This window comes from Oculina patagonica, chromosome 3, assembly GCF_052425735.1.
Source record: "Oculina patagonica isolate OP01 chromosome 3, crgOcupat, whole genome shotgun sequence".
Classification (NCBI taxonomy): Eukaryota; Metazoa; Cnidaria; class Anthozoa; order Scleractinia; family Oculinidae; genus Oculina; species Oculina patagonica.
Window position 1 is genome coordinate 10,529,739 of NC_135760.1, and position 25,557 is coordinate 10,555,295.

Consider the following 25,557-nt stretch of genomic DNA (forward strand, 5'->3'; position numbering starts at 1 on the left):
AAGAATCTACTGATTTGGAAATCAGTTTCTGTAAGCAATTCTAAAGCGTTCAGCCATAATGTAAAGACTTTTTTAAATGATACATTCCTAGAGGAGTTGTGTCGATATTACGATGGCGCAAACATGCTTAGCGAATGTAATTTCTTTAGAAGAGAATTCTGGCTTGATAAAGAAGAACTAACATCACTTAAAGACGTAGTGGTAATGCCAGTTTATGCGGCAAACAATCACTGTGTCAATATACTGATCCTAACCGAATCACTGGCTTGATTATAACTTGAAATTATCGAAAATCTACCAGACATATCCAGGCTCACCCTAAACATCTTATAAAAAGAAAACAAAACTGCATTCACAAAAGCCAAAGAACAGCAGACACTAGCAATTTCAAAATAAAAAGAGAAACTTGTGTGCGTGGAGAAAAAAAAATAAGAATATCATGTTGATATATCGGGCATATCTATACGTATTTTCTTGTTAATGTCAATCAAAGAGTGGCGATAACCAAAATGCGGATTTCTAGTCATCAACTGCCTATTGAATCAGGTCGATACAAGAAGATACCTCGAGATGAGAGACTTTGCCCATTCTGTAAGTCATCTATTGGTGACGAGTTCCATTTTTTGATGAAATGCACCCACTCATCATTTTCTCATCTTAGAGGTGTCTTCTTAGATCGCCTCTTTTCAATAAATAATAGTTTTAAATTTTTGAATTATAAGGCACTTTTTATATATATCTTAGCTATGTGCGATGAAAATATCTTGAATCTAAGCGCCCACTTTATCTGTGATATTTTAAACTGTTATAATGAATCACTAAAAGAACTTGAGGGGAATTTTTCCCTCACGACCAAGAGTTAGTTGTTAGCTTGTTAATGTTAATGTTTAGTTATTAAGTGTATTCTGTTGTAGTCCTGTGGAACTGAAATCTTCAAGTTGAAGATAAAGTCAATAAAGTCCGGTAAATTTCTGTTGCGACATCAGCATTTATTTTACTTTTTTTTTGCCTATCACGCGACACTGGTATTAATAATATATCAGACAGAGAATTTGCAATGATGAAATGTTGCCGCAAGGAAAAAGAATGATTTTTATACCGAATTGTTCATTTTCGAAATAAACGTTGTTCAGTTCTTGCGAAACTAACTCGTCTACATCTTTGCCAACGCAGTCTTGGCTCTTCATTGTCGAATAGAGAAGTCGCTAGAACCTTCGCTAGATCACACGCGATGAGCTACTGATAATTTATCATGACTCTTACAAAGAATATAAAAAAACTTCTAACAGCAAAACAGTTCAGTTGAGAAAATTCCAAGCGAACGTGATATCGCTAAAAGAGAATAGAAGAGCAAACCTTACTTGAAAGACACTGTACGACTGGCTTTGCAGTTAGGCCAATTTATGCGGCGAACAATTACTGTGCTATTGATTAGCTTAGATTATCAAACGCACATATCCAGCTTAAACCCTAATGTTAAAAGAAAGGAATATAAAACCAACCTGCACTCACGGAAGTCCAAAGAATAACGCGCGAGTTCAAAGTCAAAGATTCAGTTTGGATCAGACACTGAAGTTTGTGGAAGGCGTCTCTGGGCGAATTTTTCATAATCTGTGATTTTCCGTAATATTAGAAGCCTTGCTAAAATAATCTGTCACTTCTCTTCTCCTAGGCCATAAGGGCACATTTTTGATAGTAAATCAATATTTGTTTGTGGCGTGTCTCATGGGCAATTAGAGGCCTCACACAAAGATTCTGTCATTTCTCCTCCCCAAGGCCATAAGGGCATATTTCTTAAACCTCCATCCAAGGGAAACGAAAATACCTTTGAGAAATCGAGGGTAAAATAACAGAGAAGTACTATCCAAGGGAAACGAAAATTGGTCGAGAAATCGAGAGTTTCGAAAAAACTGAGGGTTCGAGAAATTGGAATTCTACTGTATTTTTGTCAAGAATTGAAATTGGCATGAATTCAGGAGTTGGCCTCATACGCAGATGGTTTAAATAAGATGAATAATCACTCGTATGTTATTATAGCATTAGCTTTCAGGGTTAAGTTAAAAGGAAAAACTAATCCTGCCCTTTGTCACGAAATTTCTGTTTAACAGCTTACAAGTCTTTTGCTCCATCTTAATCTTTTATATATCTTATCACCGTATATCTTTATATAACGTAAAATATGGACGACAAACTGATCCCGATGGTTAAAGCGGCAAAAAAACAAACAAACAAACAAAGTGGATTAAAAACTAAAATAATTATATATTGAACAGTTTTGCTCTATATTTCGGTTTGCAAAACAAACCTTCCTCAGGGGCTGGGCTGGCAATTTTTTTTCGCCCAGAGGAAGGTTTGTATTGCAAACCGAAATATAGAGCAAAGTTTTTAAATATATTTTAGTTTTTTATGCACTTTGTTTATTTTTGACCGTTTTAGCCGTCAGGATCAGTTTGCCGTCTATATTTTCCGTTTTAGCTAAGTTACTGACCCAGGTCAGGTCTTCAAGAGATCCGGCACCACTCATCGGTTTGTCGCTGTGATCTGATTTATTATATCTTTATATAGCTTTTATTAGTAAAACATTTACCAACACTGTATTATCCAAATTCAACTTTTAGAGCCGCTATTTTCCTTAGATTATAGTCCTGGGGTGTTTGTGTTCTGTCATTTTTCATGACTGTGATCCAGACTTCAGCACTCAGAACTGAGAAGGATAAATAATCCTAAAGTTTCACAATTTTGATTACTTAATTTGATTGTTTTCTGTCTGTTTCGACTGTTTGTGCGTTGTGTTACTTGTTTACTTGTGTTGTGTTACTTGTGTGTGCTTTTTTTAATTTTTTAAAAAATATATTTTTTTAATTTTTTTTAATAATTTTTTTTAAATAATTTTTTTTATATTTTTTTATTGTTTTTTTTTTTATAAACAAACAATTATTAAGTATCACCTGTTGTTGATATGAGCATATAATGTAAGAGTTTGTACGTTTTGTTTGTAATAAAACAAAGCCTTCTTTGGAATTCAAGTGGCATTTTTTAAAGAAATCAGGCATTATTTTAGCATTTTTTTTGGCTTTTTGCGAGAATTTCTAGTAGCATTAAATGCCAGGCCTACTCCAGATCCAGAGTGCTTTGCGGATCCCATCATGGGTGCAGCTACAACTAGCCTCCAAACTAGCTCTGAAGCAGGGGAGAGAAAAAAACTAGTCTAGCCTGACTATATCAAAAAAGAAAGTACTTTTTAACAAAAGACACATTTTACACTTTGTCTTATACTGACTTAATATGAAACTACAATAGCCTTGGGACAAATGTACACCCAATCCCCGTCTAAAATGTATTCTTGCAGCTTTAGACCATTCCCTCCTCCTTTTATCAACCTTCGATCATGCGAGCGAAACTAGGGCAACCAAGATCTTCCACGCGCCCCCCCCCCCCCCCCCCTCCCGCTTCCCCGGAGATTCTGCGTGGATTCTGCGTGCCGATTCAAAAGAGAAACATTGCGGTCAGCGGATGTGCAAAAAATGACAACAGCCCGAAAATGGCGGCCAGTGGAGGAAAGGACATTTTGGCCGCATCTCCTCCCACAATTTCAAGAGATAACATCCTCTCAGAATTCCCACTACACTGGCACGTTTGGCATAAAGACTCTGCATCCCTTGAAGAAGAACTTGCACTGAACAAGGTGGGTATTCCGTCTTATTTTGTCGAAGAAATGATTTGGTTTTAACCGCAAGCCAAGCTGTTTGGGCAGGCATACATGTTTTATGCAACGTAATCAAGAGTTTTTCTGTCTGATTGTGGTTTATATGCAGCATGATAAAGAGCTTTTGGATCCTCGCGGGCGGACGCCACTTCAACTGGCGGTTTCTCTGGGTTATTTAAATTGTGTGAAGTGTCTTCTTCGCGGAGGCTGTGACGCAAACGCCATAAACCGAGATGGATGGAATGGTGCGTAAAATTATTAAAAATATGAACAGTGCACGAGCATTTTGAAATTTCTTGTAACGGCATACTCCCTTATGCAACAAATAACCGTTTATTCAAAATCCAAGTAAAAATTATCAACATTGAGTACGTTTTTCATTCAAAATAATAACAAAGCTGAATTAACTCGTTCTATTAAATTATCATATTTTTGAGCTAGAAACTCAAACAAGAATAACAAGCTTTTTTATTAACTTGTTTCAATGCAAAACAAGCTTTGAAAATGAAATGAGTTGCCTGTAACTATCCCTTTTTTACTGCAGGCCTCTTCACTGATCATTTTAATTTTGTAAATAACTAGATTGTGTAAAACAGTGATAAACAATTTATTGACAAGTGAAGCTAGAACATAAAATTATCCAGGAAGGATGCTAGGGCCACTGAAATGTTTCCAAAATGGTTTTCCTGGAAATCGCATACGCATTTCACGCATTTTTCGCAAATGACTTGACTTGCAAGCGGGTTAAAATATCTTATCCCCCTCCCCCCTACTCAATGTTGTTTCTTGTGGTTTGCGGCTCGACAGGCTTTGTTTTAAAAACACTAAAGCATTACCAACATTGAAATGGGGGGAAGGGGGTTGCAAAACTGAACTCTGTTGGCTAAATAAGTGGAAATTTGCTGAGTGTTTCAACAGTTTTGTCCAAGATTGTAGTGTACTTAAACTGTCAGCAAGTGTCTTTGGCCATTGGTGGAAAGAGACGGAATTAATTACTGTTGGTTGCATCTAAACATTAACATGTCATGAAAAACATGACCTGAGTGGGTATCAAATGTTGCATGATTCGTCATCAAGCATTTGAAGTTTGGCAGACCATTACGCAAACTTTCGCGCCCAAAATGAAAGAAGGCTTTGTCACCTTTTAGACTTTCCAAAATAATGGCTGATTTTAATCCACTGTAAAAAAAATGGCTGCTGTACATTTTACCACAATACCTTGTGAATCTATCACAGCCAATAGGAACATAGAAAGCCATTATGATATTTTTTTAAATGAAATTTCTCCCTGAACTAACAACAAATGTTGCACATGTTAGTTTTGAAGCTCTGCATTTTTATGAGTTAGTTAGTTTTTTCATATGCTAAGAATTATGGGTAAATGTACCATTCACCATCTTTTTGCCAGCAGTCGATTGTAATTGACTTCTGTTAAATGTTAAAGAAACAAGTTTATTTGACCGTGTAATATTTTTTCTTTTAGTATCACATGAAGCCATTAGCACAGGTAACCCAGAAATGTTGTCACTTGTACTTCAACACCGTGACTTTCAAAGAGGAAGTCAGAGGCTTGCTGGGATTCCTGAACTACTAGATGAACTCAATGCTGTAAGTTTCTTTTTAGTTCTTATTTCGGTATATAGCAATAAGATATTTGCTATAAAATTGCCTAACATTGTCTAAGTCTCTCAGTTCTCTGTTGAGTACAAAGAAGGTGGGAGTTGAGGAAAAATATCTAATGTTATTATTCAACAGATGCGCGCGCTGCCCATATATGGTCAATGTTACGATATCTGTCATCCGTACATAACAGATATCCTGCGATATTTGTAGGTTGCGAAAATTCGTCCGTCTGTAAGCGCTGCTTAATTACAGTTTTTCTATGTGCAAAATGTGTTTCGCTGCCAATTTTTGAATAATAAAACAATTATCCTGCTCAACTTGCGGATTCGTCTGATTTTAGCCAACTCGGCCTACGGCCTCTTCGGCAAGTATCAGGCGATATTCCGCGGATCGCAGGATAATTGTTAAATATTTGTACTCCAAAAGACTTGTTTAACAAGATTTTCCCACAAATTGTTACCCATTGGAATTGATTTGTTTCTTTCTTTTCTTTACAGACTGCTGATTTTTATGTGGAAATGAAATGGGAGTTCACCAGTTGGGGTAATTAGTATTAATGGCATATACTGAAACCCAAAACAATGAAACGAAACCACCGAAATGAAACGACCGAACCGCCGAAAATGAAACGACTGAAACCGCCGAAACGAGCAAAACGAAACCGAAACCGAAACGAGCGGAACGAAAGGAAATCACCAAAACAAGCAAAACTTTAAGATTTCCGCCACTTATCGTACTATATACCCCATTTAGCCTACTATACACTCCGATTAACCTACTATAAACCCTGGTTAGCCTACTATACGTTAGTCTACGCTTCACTCAGGTTTGCCTACTATGCACTCCGGGTTAGCCTGTTTACGGTTAGCTCACAAAAATTGTAATGGGGTTTGCTTGTTTCGGTGATTTCGGTTGTTTCGGCGGTTTTGTTTCGGTCGTTTCGCTTGTTTCATTTCGGTGGTTTCGTTTTGTTGTTTCAAGTTTTAGTACATGCTGTGTAAAATACATTAAAAATATTATATGAACATGTAAATGAAAAAGATTATTTTTTTATGATAAATTATAACTAAAGGATTTGTTTATTTTTGAGATCAACAAAACCATGTACTAAGTACTAGCTAGCTTGTATCATCCATTGATGAAAACATCTTTCTCATACAGTGTTTAGTATTTACAAGGCTAACCGCAAGCTAACTAAACCAACTACAGCTGTATAGGCTAACCGAAGTGCTATTTAGGCTAATTGGAATGGAATACATGCCTCGCTGTCTTGCACTTTGTGACGACCCGGTGTCGAAGGTCATAGGTCAAAGACCCTTCTTTGGTGAACTTAGAAATTTTTCTGAATACTGGTAGCTTGCTCAATCTGCAGGAGAAAAATATCTTTCCAATTAACCCAGATCAGAGTGATTGTTTTTTTGAGCTTGAAACCCTTGAAAATGCTTAAAAAAATTTGGGTAAAAGACTCAGAGAAAAATTTGCCTCAACCAACTTTAGCTACTTCATGGCAGGGCCCAGTGAAAGGCCAACAACTGCAGTAAAAAAAAAAGATGAGAAAAGCAGAAAATGGAAAATGGAAAAAATTGAAATAATGAAATGTCTAAAGTGGTAGGGCACTTTCTCCTCCAAAAACCACCATAAAATTTTGATTTGTGCACATGTCCTAACAAAAATGTTGTAAAATAATATGCTAGCTGAAAAACAGCATGTTTTCATGTTGCAAATGCTGTTTAGAGTAGTTTTGAGCAGATTTAGCTCATAACTGACTAGAAAATGTCAAAACTGTCCAAAAATATGCTTTTTTCAAATATCTCCTGGCACCAATGATTTAATACCTTTCTGAAGCAATGCAATGTTCCAGAAAAATATTAATGATTATCCTCCCTCCCCAAAAGGTCCAGTTAGTATGTTTAATCTTTTCCTTATTATTAATTTTTATTATCTACTTTTTTGACAGTACCATTTATGTCAAGAATGTGTCCAAGTGATACATACAAAATATACAAATGTGGTAAGTAACGACTTTGACATGTCTCTGTTCTACAGTCCACTGTTTTTCTGTGAAGTCGTAGTGATAGATTGTTGAGTTTGACGAGCCACCATCTTGATTCCTAAATGTGAGTGAAATCTGGGGGGGAGTGCAAAATTCCTGTAGTTAGGGGGGGCAGGTCTCCCCAGTTTTTCGCTTGCATTCAGGAACCAAGATGGTGGCTTGTAAAACTCATCGATCGATCTTTACCACTTCATGGAAAATATGGGACTGTGAAATGGCTTTCTTGCCGGCTGAGCTTGTGAAAGGGGCAAGAAATGAGGTTCTCACACACATTGAGGTGGGAGCTGGGCCTGAGTTAGAATGTCTTGTGTTACGCTTGTCCCATGACTCCGTTTTGTGTTCTTGTGTGGCAGGCAAATGGCATTCAGTGTGTGAGTCAGAACAGTTTATTCTAGGGGAAAGTTGGTCCATGCCAGAAGGACTTGTGTTGGTTATTCTCATATGAAATGACTAATCTTTAGTAAAGACCTACTTGATCCCACTAGCTAAATGAGATGCTGGTTCACTGCAGTTTTTTATATCAGCCCCGTAAAATTATTTTTGATGACCATAGCTATTGTTAATTGCAGGTGCAAATGTACGAGCAGACACCACACTTATCGGGTTTGACCAGAATGACTGGCAAAGAGGAAACAGGAGTTATGTTTTTAAAGGTGGAGGTAATTATAAGAAAAGGTTGTTAAATAAGAGTTATTAATGAATAATTTTATCACTTAAAAAAGAGTTTGAGGGAGATATTGACAATGCTTCACAAGCTTTAAACATGGTACATATCCAGAAGTAACTAAGGCAACCCTGTTGAATGGCAACTTCTAAGAACCGTTACACTACTAATTAACAAAATGGTAAACATCAGAATGTGCACTATTGAGTTACAGATGCATACGGGAGGTTGCTAAGCACGATAGAAGCGTAAGAGAGCTAGCTTCTTGAGTGCTTAGCAAACCTCCCGAGTGCATCTGTAACTCAATAGTGCACGCTCTGACGTTTACCATTTGTTTTATAGCACAACTTTTAGGCCTGCGATTTACAGTTTCTTTGAGATAAAAGTGCGCGCGCTTATTTAAACAATTGCGTGTAGTCCTCGCGTAAACGCCGACGAAAACCTAAACAAACAAACTTTTGAATTATTTCAAACTTGCCTTATACCTTATGGAGAAATGTTTTTTCTTATGTTTAGCTTTTTACCTCATGGTATCATGAGGTATAGTGGGGGTTTGGATGTCACTCCATTCCCGTTAAACAATTAATGTTATGCATTAAATCCGCATTAAAAGTGAATTAAACATGTTTACCCCTGTCTCCCCTGCTAGGTTTTGATTTGTCCACAAAGTCGGGCCATTGTCTCTTGTTGATATATGTGGGGGAGAGGGTTGGAACAAAGGCGGCAGTACATGTTTACAACAGGAGCTGAAATGGCGTCTGTCGTGTGGAGTCCGACGCTAAAATTTTGTTCCTTTCGCTACACCTTTGTTCAAAATACACTTTTGAAGACCTCACAAACGATCAGAAAATGTGCTCAAGAATGCTCAAGTGAACAAATGGGTTTTAAAGTCTTAAAAGTGGCGATGTATTTATCACGGCCATCAAGATGTGTTTGGACGACGAGGTATCGATCAGGCGGAGCAAGAATGCACTACAGTCTGCACTACACGAACTATTCGGAATGAACGCTTCATGGTCTGGGCCAAAAAAGTAAGCCACCCACCTTCTACTATATTGGATTTTGAAGTTTGTAAAAAAACTCACAGGACGTATGATTTTTAAATTAAATGCGCTTTTGATATTTCGTAATTCGCTCGGAAGCTGTTCGAAAAATGTCACAAACAGATTTGGTGTCGTGGATTTCATCGATCAGAAGAGGGCTATTTGGAGGTTTTTTAGTTTCTCAAATTTATGAAATTAATGTCCTACACTTCAATTTTTTCCTGGATTGTCCGGCGGTTTTTTCTCGGGCAGCTATAAATAAACAAATAATTCCCAGACAGATGCGTAAATCTCTTCACTTAAAAAAGTCAATATTCCCGAACTTAAGATTGAAATATGAAAGAAACTTGAATTAAACTTTGCTTAGAATTTAATTTCATTCAAGAAGAAGCAAGAAATGCATTCCAAAGCTTCCAGATATCGAAATTTCGAAGGCATACAAATTTGCATGCGTAATTAAGTTAGGTCTGGGTTATAAGACAACACGAAAATGGATTTAGTGTCGTGGATTTCAATTCATCGATCAGAAGAGGGCTATTTGGAGGTTTTTTTCGTTTCTCAAATTTATAAAATTAATTTCTTACACTTCAATTTTCTCCTGGATTGTCCGGCAGTTTTTTCTCGGGCAACCGGGCCTTTAATTTTCCTAAAAACTTGTTGCCCGAATGCAACTTGCTGCGTCTCAGACGACCAAACAATTCAACGTGACATTTGACACGTCACGCATTGCGCGTGATAAATTATATTCTCGGAACGGGATAAAAGCGAAAGTGATAACAAAGCATTTCTGTGTTCGTTATAATAAAAAAAAAGTTCCATATTTGGCCACAAACTTGCCGGAACAGGCTTTTACCTTTAAAAACCTCAAATGTTTTGGGTGTTATGTGTCGAGAGTGGATTTAACTGCAGTGTGGCAAATCTTTGTAAAAGTTTCCTCTTTGTCTCCTTATTTATTTTCCGAGTGCTCTCATCAACAATTTTTAAAAACCTCAAATGTTTTGGGTGTTATGTGTCGAGAGTGGATTTAACTGCAGTGTGGCAAATCTTTGTAAAAGTTTCCTCTTTGTCTCCTTATTTATTTTCCGAGTGCTCTCATCAACAATTTTTAAAAACCTCAAATGTTTTGGATGTTATGTGTCGAGAGTGGATTTAACTGCAGTGTGGCAAATCTTTGTAAAAGTTTCCTCTTGGTTTCCTAATTTATTTTCCGAGTTTAGTGGCTCGTAGCCACTTTGATTTACTGTGCGGTGCCGTGCCTCTCTAGCCAAAGAACTAAAAGAGGTGGTCAAACATTAACCGCACGGTTACAAAACTGATTAAGTTTATTGTTCTTACTTGGAAAAGAGGCAAAGGTTCATAGAATAATAAACAGATACCATGAGGTGGCTCGAAGGAAACTTCGACATGCAGTTATTAAATCTACAGGAAAATTGAGAAAACATGTAAAAATTCGTGAAGTAGTGGCACTTTCTTGTGCCATGTCGCATCAGATCAGCGCCTGCGCTCTGGTTGAAGGCATACGTCATTGTGCACCCATGGGCAAATAGTAGAGGCTAAATTAACCAATCAGAACGTGCGCTTTAGTTGTGCTATAACAGATCTTCTGATCAGTGAGAACACGCCTCCTTGAGTTAAGCCCCTGCAGATTAAAGTTTGATATCTTTTCTGAGGCCAACAAGTGCAGTTTTAAGATTTTCACATTTTAGACTTTTGGGGAATCCTGACACTGAACTCTGTATTTATTTAATAAAAAGTACTTGACACTCTTTTCTCCTGTCAGTTTGGGAGAAGTGGTAATTTTTTTTATTTTACTTGTGGAAGCTATCAATAATAATTATTAACCCTTAGCCAGCCTTTACATGTAGACTGCAACCTTGTTGATTGTGATCTACTTTTCATGGCTTTCAGACAACATTGATTTTTGTTTATGGTTTTTATTTGTTTTTAGCTGATGGAGGAGAATTTTTAGAGATTGACCATGATAAAAAGAGGTACTTCAGGGAGACCCTGCGAATCAGGTACATTATATTATGTTGCAGTTTAAAATGAACTTCAGGTAAACTAGTTTGATTTGTATTTTTCTTTTGTTTAAGAATTATGGTAATAATATAAACTAAATTAATATGTAACACATACTATGTAGTTACTCTAAATAGTTGCAGAGAAAGGACACTTTCTGAACACTGAGTAGTAAATGGGTATGAAAGCTCTACTTGTAGAATGTTTTACTTTGATTGGTTAATTTTTGATAGGTTCACGTGTGCACGTGTTTAGGGTTGGTTGATTTCCAATATTTAAATTGAATTCGAATGTTTGAAACGAATAATGCAATCCGTTCGCTGTTAATCAAAACTATTCCGGAATCATACGCCGCGCAGGCTGACTATTTTGACTGTAATTACCATACAATGAGTCGGTTGGTACTGTGAGCCCACCAACTAAAGCTAGAGGAGATTAGAAACTTGAAACAGTTCAGGGCTTCTTCTCAATTGCTTAAGTTGGTGGATACTAATAGGGCAGAGTCGAGTCTCCATATATGAGTGACATAATGTTTGTGTTGAATATATTGAATTTATTGCTTTGAATGCTTTTTTTTTTAGAGAAGATTTTCGTGATCTGGAGGGTCTGAAACCATCAGATGATGCCATTAATGCCAGACTGACAACACCTGCAGTTGCCACAATGCTCAACACAGATAATATTGCATTTTCCAGGTAATTAAAGATGTGTGTTCAGTTGACCATTTTTTTTTTAATGCAAAAAATGTTTTGAACAAAGTAGATGTCAGTAACTGAAAGAGTATGCAGCTGAGACAACATCAAACTTGTTTGATGAAACTGATTGCTATGACCAGAGTAACAGCTAGGCAACATAATAATGATCAGATTTTCAGTGTAACTTCGGTACTGTTGCCGCATCGTTTTGAAAACCCTTAGTCTGTCAGAATTTAAGTGGCTGCATTAGATTCAGCAGCACTGAAGGAAAGGCAAAACTGGATTGTAAACGTTACATTGTACACCGTAACATTGTTTAATTATACCAGTCGGAGGAACAAGTGCCATTTGATTGCAGTATCACTTCTCCAAGAAGTGACTGAGTCCACAGTTTTTTTTCCCAGAAGTTGTTAAGTAACATGACATATTTGTAGTGTATGCGCAATTGCTTTTGGAGTACTCGTGAATGCTCATGCTTTTTTTGATTGGATGAAATAACTCAGAATTCTATGAGTGCTTCAACGAAGGTTTGCTAAAACTGTTCTTATTCTCCCGACTGATACAGACTAACATAATTTTTATATTTATTATAAAAAAGCATAAGACATTTACTATTTTGCAGAATCTGTCAATAGTTTGCCACTGGGACTCTACTACTAATTAAAACTGCTTGAAATCCAAACCCCCTCCCAGTGGCACATACCAGTTCTTGTTTTCCAAAAAAACAAATTAAAGCAGAAAATAAAATATTTTTGTTTTGTCTTTAGGCACAAGACCATGTGGGGCTGGGGTGGGGACAAAACTGAGGTGGTGAATGGATTTGAATGTAAGGTGTACACTGCCAGTGGAGTTGAAGTGCTTACTAAGACAAGAGTGGAGCATCTGAATGCCGAGGACAAACAGGCAGCACAAAGTGAGTTTTATCTTTACATGTATTTATTGTTGTTATTCACCAAACGTACATGTTGCCCATAATTATATGGTCAGAATAATTGTTATGTGTTATCCGTGCATAACAGATATCCTGCAATATATATACACAGGTTGCCAAGATTCATCCGAAGTTGCAAAGTGCTACATTAACCACAGTTTTTCCCCCTGCAAAATGTGTTTGATTGACAGTTTGTTCAGTAATATAACAGTTATCCTGCTCAATCCTGCGAAATATTGTCTGCGAAATATTGCCTACGGCCTTGTCAGCTAAGTATTAGGTGATATTCCGTGAAATTCCACAGGATAATTGTAAATAACAGAGGGGTTGATTATTCAAGGGATTTAGGGCAATAAGGAATAATTAAAGGGTGGCAATTACTTAAAATATGTTAAGGTAAGAGGGGGGAATCCAGGATGATCATGAGAAAATAGGTATGGCTATTATTTGAGAAAATTTGAGAAAATTAATTTGACAACTCAAACCAGTCCGATCTGATGCAATGGATTTTGCTTTAAAAAAATGTTAAAGCAAGAGGTGACTTACTACTTCTTAAATCTTTCATTTGACAGATACAAATGATTCATTTACTGCAAATGGTCTACAAACACTATTGGGTATTGAGGAGGAAAACTTGTCAAGTAATTTAGAGGTAAATCATCTGAATTCGACCACATGCCAACTGTTCACTTGATGTTCACAGTCAGTTTTGTCAATCTTCGTCCCTCCCTCCCTCAAAGAGAAAAGACTGAAATTTGACATTGCATACTGAGGACACTTGTGCAGAGATTTGTAGATTGTTCCATGAGTTGTTGCTCAGTTCCAATTGGAAACACTGCTGAATAGAATAATTGTTATTCCATTTTGTCTGACCTACATTAGGGCTGCAAATAATTTTTTTAACTGGAAAGGATTATGTCCTACTAACTAAAGACACCACCTTTGTGGGACAAAACAAAATAGTGGTCAGACAGATTTTCATTCACCATTGCCGTAAAATTAATGATTTACGATCAAAAAATTAAACATTGTCCGGACATGATGTTTGACCACACTTGGGATTTTGTTGGACATGATTAAATTTGGGTTGGCCAATGTCCGACTGTTTGTTTGCATTGTTTTGGTGTGCATGCAACTGTGTACAATATCATTTAATTGCAAAGGTTATAGAATGTACTTGAATGACTTGTTTAATAATGTTGTCCACAGGATGAGCAAACTGGATCTGTTTTAGACCCTTCATCTACTAACCCTTACCACATGAGCATAGAGGAATACTTTAATCCCACCCCAGAAGCAAATACAAGAGGTAAGACAATACATGTAACAGAAAATAAATATACAGTCGAAGCTCTCTTAACGAACACTCTCGTAAGCGGACAGCTCTACTTACGGCCGCCTTGTTTGAAACCCCGTTTTAACTCCCATACAAACTCTGTATTTTTACATTCTCGTAAGCGGACATTCCCTTAAGCGGCCACGGACACTTTCAGAGATGACGACTTTGACTTTTTCTTTGTTTTTAAGCTCCCGTAAGCAGACGACCCAAAGAAAATCCTGTTAACAACCTCTTTATCTTGTTTTTATCAATCAAATTCACATGGCCGTTGGTCACAATGATTTTATAGTAATTACAGTACCATAATTCAGTGCTTGTTTTGTCGTCATCCACATCCGTCCGGTTATTGTTAGCTGGGCAAGCTCCCGTAAACGGCCATATATCCCCTACACCTCTAGTGGCCGCTCACGAGAACCATTCTCGTAAGTGGCCAGCTCCAGTTACGGACACTTTTTTCGCGTCCGGAGGGTGTCCGCTTACGAGAGCTTCGACTGTACATGTATATCATGTCCTAATTGTATATTAAGTAAAGCGAAACTAAATCATGTTTTGAATTTTTAAATACATCATTGTCTTAGACAAGTTTATCATGAGTACACCATACCAGGAAGTGAAATACTTGGATAAGTCAATCAGAATACTAACCGGGTAGTTGCTGGTCCAATAATTGTTTTCTGAAAACTCTTTTAATCAAGAAAAGACCAGTTCCTAAATTTATAAAATGTAGGAATGATTTGAGCAGCATGCATGGAAGGCAGAAGAACCATATGATTTCAGTGTAGTGTAGTACGCTGATGGCAATGCCATTGAAATAGAAGTTACTTAATCTAATTATTGAAATAGAATAATTCTATTATTTCTTTTATAATAGGATTGCTTTTTGACCAGTAACAGAGCCTTTTTTAAATAAGAGTGTTTACTAGCAATAATACATTGCAAAAGGGGGAATTTTTAGCAGAAACACATTGGTTTAGAAATAAAATAATTAGTAAGTTTAAAGTCTGTGTTCCTCTGGCTTTTGTACTGAATACAGCATAAATTATTGTGAAGTCATGTACACTATGTACAATATACATTATTCCACTTTTGTATTTTTTTTTTCAAATAAAGTAATAATTATTAAAAATAATAGTTCTTTCTCGAAACAAAGATATTGGAAAGTTGAAAGAAGTGTCAGTGAAGAAGCAGAAGTTTAAAGCGACAATATCAATGTGTGATAAGCACCCCTTATCTCTTCGGGAACAAGTGCTACCGATAATTAAATTGCTGGTGAGTAGAGGTAACGTTATAGCCCCTACAGTCCTGGACAAAACTCTCAAATATAATCTTAAGAAGCTTTTTCTTGTCGTAATTAAGGGTATACAGATGCCTTTCTTCCCCCTCAACATTGTTTTCCATCAAGAACCATGCAACGAAAATAGAACTTAAATTTGAAGTTCACAACCGCATGTACAGTACATTTGAATTCCCACCTCACTTTTCTTAATATTTCGTGTACTAGCAACAAAGTGGAAAAGGGCGCTGCATATACATGTTTTGGCTCCACTGTATTGCCAAATTTCATATGTTAAGATCATAACCAGTTTCAGGTGTTATGAGAGGCATGGTGGTCTAATGGTTAGTGTGCTGGATTCCATATACCGAGCCCTGGCCAAGGTACTGCGTTGTGTTCTTGAACAAGACACGTCACTCTCATGGTGCCTCTCCTCACCTAGATGTATAAATGGGTACCTGCAAATTTACTGCAGGGGGGGGGGGGGCCCTGCAATGGACTAGCATCCCATCCTGACCAGGGAAGGAGTATAAAATACTCCTAGTCACTTCATGCAACTGAAACTGGGATAAGCTTTGGCCTGATGGGCCACCAGACTCAAACACAGACTTATCCGGTAAACTCACCTTTTCCTGTTATCAACTTACAAACAACTTATCACTTGACTCTGAAGATGACTTCTGCTCAGGTTGTTGAAATGTCAGTCACCAACAACACTTCTTTTCAGAACTGCTCTCACCCAGACTTTCACAATATACAAACAAAAATTTTGAAAAGTTGTAATTTGGAGTCTTTATTATTCTTTTGTTACACAATATAGGCAATCAGCAACACTCATTTTGCCAAGCTGCGGGACTTCATTGCATTACATTTACCAGCAGGATTCCCTGTCAAAATAGGTACAGTACAGAAACAGTAACAAGTGCAATAACAGGTTTCTTGCCCTAGGCTGGGAGAGTTTTCTACTGTTGTTCCCAGATATCAAGCATATTAAACTTATGAACTTCTGTTTAGGTTTCGAGTTTAAGTTGTAATTTTGATTTTGAGCCTGGATTTTGAGTTAGGGCCTCCATGGCCACAGACTATAGCTATTTTGTTGTCAACAACTTTTTGTTGTCGAAAACTAAATGTTATTGACTACCGATTCTGTCTGATGTAAGCATTCCGCACATTGGAATATTTGTTATCCACAAACTAAGTCAGGCCGGCATGAGCTTGGGAACAAACATTCATTTGAGAGAATTTTGTTCAAGCTTAGAGAGTCAGTCCTCTTTTGACCATTCATAAATGCCCTGGGGTGGGTTGTGTAACAGCAGGCTTTTAGCCAGGATTTAAAAAGTGGGAGTTCAAAATTTTTATAAGGCCTGACTTTGTCCCCATTGAAGGGCCTGAGGAGCATGCAAGGTATTTTTCTGCAGTTATGAGTGCAAAAACAAATTTGCCAAAGCAACCCTCTGTATACATATATTCATTATTTTTCTCTGAAAAGTGGCCGTCCATACATGTAGGACTCCAGGACTAAAAGCCTGTAAAATTAGTTCTTGCAAGGTCTATCATGAATGGCTCCCTACCCTTTGAGAGAACAACAGAACAAATAACGGGAGTAATATTATATTTATAATACCCCTTAGGGTACTAGTCATCTACCGGGTACACTACTGCTTGGGATGGGACATTTGAACACAAAGACCCCTGCCTATGCCCCCTCCCCATGGCTTAACATTTTTTTTAATAACTGCTTCTTTAAACACCATGGTTTTAATGTTCTTTTTAGAGATTCCGCTGTTCCATGTGCTGAATGCTAAGGTGACATTTGGCAATATTGGTGGTGGAGAGTCAGCCATAGCTGGAGTGCATGCTATTAAGGCTGACATCAAAGAGATTGACGAAGACAGTGAGACTCCAGCTGGGCAAGAGGAAGAGCCATCCACTGCTGCCGCTGGGATGGCAGCTAGGTGTGTCATAGAGTCCACTTGTTTTGAGGCCCCAGCAGGCTACAGAGAGGTTAATTTGGATCAGCCTGTGGGTAGGTAGCATAAGTGACTAAAAAATAATTGATAAATTTCTATAATTTTATTATAGAGAGAGGAAGCCACATCAGCTTTAGCTGGTATCCAGGAGGTATCCTGGTGGAGCCCCCTTCCACAACAACAAATTGGAATTTAGAAAATGTTTCTTTATTTGTGGAGGGAGGAAAAGAAGAGAACCTGAAAAAAAAACCCCTCGGAACAAGGATAAAAAACCAACAACAAACTTGACCCATGTGTCACTGATCCAGAATCCAAACAACCACATCGGTGGGAGGCAAGCGGCACTCTCACCAGTATTCTATGGCCCCTGCTCCCGGGGTACAAAGTTCTGGATTTGGGGAATTTTGTTTAATGACCTTAAAAACTTGTGTATAAGTATAGTCTGTGCTGTTTTTTATCTTGCTGTGTTATTTCATAGCTCCCCTTAGAGATGAAGAAGATGAGATGCTGCAACTAGCAATACAGCAGAGCTTGCTGGAATATCAACAAGACCCTGCGCAGATGATAAGGTTACAGGCTTTGAGGGACAGTCGGCAGGTGGAAGATGATGAACTCCAACGGTAATGCTGTAACCCTTGCAATGGCAAATGAACTCCTTGTGGTACAATTGTGTGTGTAAATAATATACGCAGGCCCATAGCCAGACTTTTTTGTCAACCAAGGCAACTGAGAAAATGCCAAAGTCACGAGCCACAAGGGGGTCAAATTTCAAAATCAAGAAGCTTGAAAATGCCGTTTTAGGCAATATCAGAAAAAGAAACACTTCTTTAATATTTACTTACGTACTATTAAATAAAATCAGGAAACAGTTTTTTTGTTTAAAGTCATGTGACCTTGAGGTAGCCAATGAGTTGTGCGCTTTTAGAGGAAAACTGTTATAACAAAACACAATGTTCTTGTTTGCAGTAGGGGAGGTGCGGTGGCCTAATGGTTAGCGCGCTCAACTCCGAGTCAAACGGCCCGGTTTCGAGGCCTGGCCGGGGCGCTGCGTTGTGTTCTTGGGCAAGACACTTAACTCTCACAGTGCTTCTCTCCACCCAGGTGTATAAATGGGTACCGGCGAATTTACTGCTGGGGGGTAACCCTGCGATGGACTAGCATCCCATCCAGGGGGGAGTAGCAATACTTCTAGTCGCTTAATGCTACGAAAACCGGGATAAGCTCTGGCTGTATGAGCCTCATGGCTTGGACACAGACTTTACCTTTACCATCTTGTTTGCAGTGCTATCAGAGAAAGTGGCATTGAAGGAGATGAATCCACACAAAACCCTCCTGGTGAAAGACAGGAAGGTGATGGTGCTGTCGTCTATGATGAAGACCTGCAGTTGGCCATGGCACTGTCTGAGCAGCAACTAGAGGAAGATGAAAGGCAGCGAAAACAAGAAGAGGAGGAGCTCGCAAAAATCATTCAGCTCTCTCTGTCAGAGAATTAAACTCTTAGGTAGTCTCAGGTCAGCTTTAAACTCTACTTTGTGCTTTAAATGCATTTCTTTGAATTCTGTTAGGAGAATTTGGTTTTCAGTCCAAATGTTTTTCCTGAGGTAATCAGTGAATTTATTTTCAAAACCTGTTTACTGGAATTTGTTATAAAATGTAAAGAGAGGTTTAAAATTACAATATGACTATGTGACTGTAACTTGCGCTACTTAGGACTGCCTCTTTGTGTACTAGACACAAATGACGTAAAATAATAGAAACAAAAGACAAGTAAAATTACAATGCTGCACCAAAATACAAAGATTCACAAACAATGGTTAATTAAGTTACAGTGTGTTCTTATTTGCCTGGTACCTGTAAAAGGAGCCCTTCTTGGACTCCACAATGAAAACCAATGACAAAAAATTTCAAAACTTTATTCCGAGCTAAAAGATTGGTTTGCACTTTTAATTCTGATTGTATTATTCTCTCACATGGAAAGCTTTTGGTTTGGACCTCCCACCCACCTCTCTGGTAATTCAAGTTTAGCTTTGTACTTCTTTCAAAGCTTTCCATGGTTTTTTAAACCACCCACCCCTCAAAATACCCAGTGTGGTGGGTATAGGGTATAGATATTCCCTGGAAATGTAAATGGGTCTAAACAACGGAAGTTGGAATTCTGTCTCCATTTCTAAAAATTAATGTGGTCTGGTTTTTGTTGCCTATTAAGTGAGTGATTCTTAGTGGCTCCAGTCACAATAGCTGCACTGTAGCTGCTTTTGTCCAGTACTTGGTCACTTTAAGCTAACCCTTTGTAAAGTGAATGGAAACAATGTTTAATGTCAATTCCTTTGTTGTTAATTAATTAATTCAATTAATTCTCTTTTTAAGAAAACAAGAAATGAAAGTTTTAAATGAAATTTGTGTCCTCGAATTATTATTGGTTGTAAAATTATTAGAAATAAGGACAGTAATAAGTGCAGGACAGCCACATATAAAGAGTGTCATAATTGAGAGGAATGAGAACGGAAAATTTTAATTTTTTATTTTTGAACTTTAAATTATGTAATGGTGATCCAATCAGCTATAAGCAGTAATTTTTCCAGGTCACGTGGATGGTTTGAGTCAAATTGTTTTCTAGTTAGAGGCAGTAGCAGATATAGGGGAGGGGCCTGGGCCCCCACCTTATTTTTAGACCAAATAGAGGCCCGTACGGCCAAGAAAATTTTTTTCGAGAATGCCCCCCCCCCACCTTATTCTAGGGTCTGGATGATTGCTCCCCCCACCCCCAACCCCCTTATCTGAAGGTCTGGATCCGTCACTGAGAGGTGTCTAGCATTGGACCTGAATTATTCTGTTCCCCTGACATGCTGTATTTACAGGGTTGAATGAATGAATGAATGAATGATATAGGTGCTTATATAGCGCATTTACCAAGCTCAATGCGCTTCACAGTTAGAATTTTATTGGATGAGACCGGACATCAGCATATCAGGCGCCTTTGGCAGCCGCTATCCGTCCATGTGTATGATCTCACCCCACCACCCAACCCATAGAATAGAACAGACCACAACACCGGGAACTCCATGCCCTACTCTTTACGATGAGTGTGTGGGTTCTTTAACGTCCCCTGCTGATTGTAACACTGAAGATGCAGGAGACGGGGCCTACGGTTTATCGTCCTTATCCAAGAAGACTAGAACGCCTAACCATTTGCAGATGTAATAACAAAGGCAGCACGTTCTCCTCAATTATTTTAAGACCCTGACTAACAGTATTGTCTTTAATCAGTTTTTGCTGAGTTTTCATGTGCAATTAACAACCAATCAAAAACACTAAACTGATAACTGTATAGCAATGTATTGATCATTTCCGTTGCAGCGTGTGTGAAGGAAGATTTCTATTCTTGACTTGTCTTTAAATTAAGCTATGTACAATCCTGGTCAAAACCTGTTGAGACAAATCCAGATTATCTTTCAAAAAGCAATATCATCACAACATTTCCCTCAAAATATCTTGTGTTCCCCCTCGGGGGGGGGGGGGTGAGGAGTAGGGGTTTTAATTGTTCCAACATGGGGAGAGGTTACCGTATTTTTTACATGAATTTGTACAATTGTCTCAACAGTTTTGTCCAAGATTGTGGTAATTATTAAATTTATGTTATTTATTTGTTCTTTTACACATTATGTATTATCAGTTTGGCTAGCTACACAGAATCACAGTGCTCTTGTTAGTGATACGATCACAGTACCAATCCTTCCTGTTAATCCATCGTTCCCTACAACAAGAAACCAGGTAAGTTGACAAACAGTATAAATAAGACTTTTTCAAACTCACAGACTTACAAGGTTGAAAATTTACACTGATGTGGGTAGGAACCTATAGCTGCCAACCCCCAGAGTACAAAAATCTGGAGATGTCCAGAAATCTTTGCATTGTAAGAAGATCATTTAAAACAATGTATGAATACACTCCGAAAATCAGACCGGGAGATTTAATGAAAAACTTGGAGACTCCCGGGAAAATCTGGAAAGTTGGCAGGTATGCATAAGTGACCATCAACAGTGTCTAGCCTATGTGTTTGCCTATGGAAGGTGGTCACATATAAGATCTTGAGAAGGCACACCACAAGGGATATAAATTTTAAATGATTCTTTGTAGTTGTTTCAGAGGCACAAAATCCATTGAAAATGCATTTCAAAAGGCTGCCTAGTAATTTGAAGAGATTTTAGTTTGCCCAGTGTAATTTCCAAGTTGCAAATACTGTTAGCGTTGTGATGAAGCAAATAAAATGACAAGGTTGCTTAATATGAGAGTTCCAACTATAGTGTTCTGACAAACAGAATCATGTTGAAATTTTGGAAAAGCAGTCGTGACTTACATGTACGGTTGGTTGTCACATATGACTGGTGGTCGCATAAAAATTCATCTGTAAAAAACTTGTCTTGCAGGGTAGACAGAAGTTGGCATTGTTTAATGCCAAAGAATTTGCAACGTTAATTATTGATATATTGAATGATGCAAGACGACGAGAACAGGGATCCAATCCTGACCTCGCACAAGGTATGTGAACTCAGGGTTTTGTTTTTTCAATCTTCTTTTGCCTCACTAGTGATGACACCCAAAAGTTTGAAGTCATTTATCTTGTTCAAGCTTCACTCTCTCAACTCTCAGACACCTCAATAAAGCAAACACTTGTGGTCTGTACACTGTCTGTATTAACAAGGTTTGCCTATACAGTTGAACCAACTGTAAGTAGAGTTCCTTTTAGGAGAGGTGTCCACTTATGAGAGATTTCAAATATCATGTTTGCATATGTCTGGGACCATTCATGACTCGATGTCCTCAGTGCTCATATGAGGTGTCTGTATAAACAGGGTTTGACTTTGTTAGTTTTTACTTTCTATCTCCCTTAACCAGGTTTTGTTGAGTCACATATTTTCCCAATTGAGAAGATGCTTATGATCATGAATATGATGAAGTACCTTCAGACGAGAAGCCAGTTGATAAAGAATCCACACCAGAGGTGATAGAATTATGTTATTATTCCCACCATGGTACATTGTCGCTTCCTACTGTACTTCAGTAAACAAGTTATTAACATTAACTTATGAAAATGGTACATCTTGGAAAAGTAAGCCAAATTTCATCTTGATAACCAATTAGTAGGAAATATGCATTTATTATTATTTTTTTATTTAATAAAACTCCCCAATCTTGACAAACCTTGGTTCTTAATAGTCTGTTTTCCTATTTTTGTGTTTTTATGGTGCTTTAGCTTGTGCTACTTTTCTTTGGATCTTTGTTAATGAGTTTATATAAAAAGAACCAATGAAAAGTTTTGAGTTTTCAAACTAACCTGCATCTTTATCTTGTTTAAAAGTAAATAATTATATACTTCTTTTTTTTCCAGAACCCATCAAAAATGACCACAAAAGTGCAGATTGAAAAGGTGAACACTTTTGAAATGTTTCTTTGCTTTAATTCAATAAACAAGTTGAATGTTCCTACAGTCTGTGTAAATATTGACCCAAGCATAACTTGTGCTATTTTGCTTTGTCCACAGGGAACAACTACAAGTTTTCTAGCAGAAGATTCAGTGTCCATGGAACGTTATTTAGCAGTTGAAAGTGCTCTGTCTACAGCGAATGTAAGTAAAGTACAACCAGAGGTTCTTTACGTGATGTTCTGTACTAGACGAGTGCACGTGGACTTAAGTGAAGCTGGGAAATTTAAGTGAAGCCGGGTAATTTGTAAATATGAAATTAATTGATTGTGGTTAGTGTGAATGTTAAGTGAGGGACTTTCCTGATGTACTTTTAAAAGAAATTTCCTTAACTTACACAAAATAATGTATCCCACACAGAAATACCTCTTGTGCATGTTTATGACATGTGCTAATTTTAGCCCAAGCCTCACTTTTGAAGTGAAAATTTGACATTTTTTCATTATCAAATTCCAAGTTACGATGAAAAGAATAACATGTTACAATAGAATAAAGATGCAGAGGTCTGTAAGTCTTCCAAAAGCAACTACAATAGACATTTAAAACTAATTCCATGTAGTCAAGGCTTTGGAGACAATTTTGAGCAACTGAGTCAGACTTCATTTTGCATAAGGCGTATTCAATAAGAATTATATTTAATTTTAGTATAATTTCCAGAGGTTAGTTCAAGAATGGGGCATTCTGATTGGTGGAGAAGCTCAGTTTATGACGCTATATTCAGTGTACTAAGCGGTGAATATAGTATCTCGTGGCTTGGCTACTAAGCCATGCCACCTTTGCCAATAAACATGGCGGCATTTGCTGAATGAAATTTTCCTGAATTCGAAAGAAATCCCTCCAAGTCCTGTATATTTGAAACATGAGGCCTATTTATTAAGAAAGATATAATAAGAGTATTTATCTGTTACTTTTTCAGGCTCGTGTTCAACAGCTCCTTCAAGTGAATGCAAATCAGAGTCATGAAATTCAGAACCTCCAGGCATCGGTGAGGAGTTGTTACATTGTAATCAAAGCTCAAAACAGTCCAAGTCTAGGAGGCGCCTGGTCTGGGGAATGTTTCAGTCTCACCCTGAACACCCAAAAATAATCACAAGTGATAAAGAACTAACTTTCCTGAGTTTAAATTTGTTATCAGTCTCTTTTCTCCTTGCTGAGAATGGGGCCATTGACCTCCTCCTTTAAGCCACACTGCCTTGCAACCTCTGCCTTCTTCCATGTCTTAAATCCAAAATGTTTTCCCTCCTTATTTTTCTCCCTCAGCCATCCTCTTCCGAGTTTGCCTTCAGGTGTCACTTCCAAAACAAACAAAGTACAGAGTGGTATCTGCCTAATTTGCCCATTACATCATCAATCAGATTACTTGTACTTATTTTGTCATATTTATTCTAATTTACAAAAAATACACGGGAAAGGTCAGACATCGTTCAAAATTGTGACTTGTACACCAACGCCGTGCCCATGGCCACAAGTATATATGTTGTGGTTCAATTTTATCCTTGGTTCAATTTTTATTTTCCTTTGCTGTTGGGCATGGCAATGTATAATAATAAGTTTAAAACAAAGGATAATAAAATTTGAAACAAGGATAAACTTGTCATGCAATCTCAATGCTTTCTGGTCACTGTTGGAGCATGGGGAGAGGGAATTGTAGACAAGTTGTATTTACTAAATGTCAAGATATACACAGAGGACTGCAAGCAGTGTCACTAACTTTTCAGACATTTTTCATTTAATAACTTAATTTCTGATTGAGCCAATTCGTGTAGGGAGAAGAACTCCAAAAATTTAATTTGCCATTAAGGAGGATTGATAATAAAAATAGAAATTACACCTGAAACTGGATGTTTTGGTTAATTTGGGGTTTCGTTCAAATACATAGCATCCCACTCTTTCTCTTTACTCCACTCCTGGACCAGTGTTCATTTCTGCTGATTAAAATTTCTGTTATAAATGGTTAATAGGTTCACAAGCTAGAGGATGAAAACAAAAACTTGAGGAGTCAGTTAGGAATTCTTAATGGAAGTGATGATAACGTCTTTTCTCCTGCGGTGAGTAGAACATACATCTGTAACTATAAAAAAAAATAGCCAAAGGGAAGGAGAATGGTAGATACATAGTAACATATACAGGGAAGTCTTAAAATAAGTTTTAAAGTCTCTTTATTCTGTTGTGTGTGTGGATGAAATGACACTCCTTTAGATGTTTTTTAACAAGTCCCATTTTTTATATTTTTTTTAACTCAGGCATTCCAAGATGCAAGTGATGAAGATGATCTTGTGGATATCGGAAACATAGAGCCATATGCTGCCCCAGGCTCTCTCCTAAATCGCCCTACTCAGCCCACCACCCTGGGGCAGTCTCACACCGGGGATGCCAGTAGAACTAAAATAGTTAATCCGTATGATAATGTGACTGACTCACCAGATGAACCAGACGAAGAACATAGATATCTTAATGTCAAAGAGATGAGGGAACATGAAAGAATGAGTTCTTGTGAGTACATTGTTTATTTTGTTTTCTTGTCACAGTACTGTCAAGCTTCTGGTATTTTTTTCTTTTTGCTGTTGTGTTTTTTTTTTTTTTTTTTTTTTTTTCTGGTTTCAAGTTCAACTTGTTTTCCCCTCTTTTTTCGGAAATTTTTTAAGATTACATGTCTGTCTGAAGTCAGAAAAAGTTGTTAATTTTAAACTCATAGTGTGGCTTTGAATAAAAAAAAAATCTTCTCACTTGGAATGAGATATCCAGCAAACAGATTATAC

At 37.5% G+C, this 25,557-nt stretch overlaps 3 protein-coding genes across 9 annotated transcripts in view; 2 read left to right on the top strand and 1 right to left on the bottom strand.

Annotated features, from left to right (window-relative positions):
- Positions 1-1,744, bottom strand: part of LOC144646509 (uncharacterized) — a 41,042-nt gene extending 39,298 nt beyond the window's left edge. For both annotated transcript variants that reach the window (XM_078506129.1, XM_078506124.1), the window contains exon 1: positions 1,503-1,744. The gene's annotated coding sequence lies outside the window, so the exon portion shown is untranslated. The remainder of the gene's footprint in view (positions 1-1,502) is intronic.
- The window catches only part of LOC144646530 (ankyrin repeat domain-containing protein 13B-like), a 207,926-nt gene extending 182,635 nt beyond the window's left edge, over positions 1-25,291 (top strand). For 3 of the 4 annotated variants that reach the window (XR_013569431.1, XR_013569433.1, XR_013569430.1), the window contains one exon: positions 25,223-25,291. The gene's annotated coding sequence lies outside the window, so the exon portion shown is untranslated. Of the gene's footprint in view, positions 1-25,041; positions 25,129-25,222 lie in introns of those variants that run through there. The other variant, XR_013569434.1, reaches the window with a different exon arrangement.
- The window catches only part of LOC144646508 (ankyrin repeat domain-containing protein 13D-like), a 29,330-nt gene continuing 7,219 nt past the window's right edge, over positions 3,447-25,557 (top strand). Inside the window, exons 1-20 of one of the 3 annotated variants that reach the window (XM_078506123.1) lie at positions 3,447-3,685; positions 3,816-3,951; positions 5,190-5,314; positions 5,827-5,872; positions 7,287-7,340; positions 7,952-8,041; positions 11,038-11,107; positions 11,690-11,803; positions 12,571-12,716; positions 13,307-13,386; positions 13,944-14,043; positions 15,224-15,342; positions 16,167-16,245; positions 17,121-17,372; positions 17,795-17,936; positions 18,599-18,817; positions 18,899-18,917; positions 20,990-21,087; positions 21,744-21,855; positions 22,213-22,319. In XM_078506123.1, the coding sequence (XP_078362249.1) occupies positions 3,542-3,685; positions 3,816-3,951; positions 5,190-5,314; positions 5,827-5,872; positions 7,287-7,340; positions 7,952-8,041; positions 11,038-11,107; positions 11,690-11,803; positions 12,571-12,716; positions 13,307-13,386; positions 13,944-14,043; positions 15,224-15,342; positions 16,167-16,245; positions 17,121-17,372; positions 17,795-17,936; positions 18,599-18,809 (1,908 nt within the window). In that variant the 5' untranslated portion in view covers positions 3,447-3,541 and the 3' untranslated portion in view covers positions 18,810-18,817; positions 18,899-18,917; positions 20,990-21,087; positions 21,744-21,855; positions 22,213-22,319. Of the gene's footprint in view, positions 3,686-3,815; positions 3,952-5,189; positions 5,315-5,826; positions 5,873-7,286; positions 7,341-7,951; positions 8,042-11,037; positions 11,108-11,689; positions 11,804-12,570; positions 12,717-13,306; positions 13,387-13,943; positions 14,044-15,223; positions 15,343-16,166; positions 16,246-17,120; positions 17,373-17,794; positions 17,937-18,598; positions 18,828-18,898; positions 18,918-20,989; positions 21,088-21,743; positions 21,856-22,212; positions 22,320-25,557 lie in introns of those variants that run through there. The other 2 variants (XM_078506122.1, XM_078506121.1) reach the window with 2 other exon arrangements.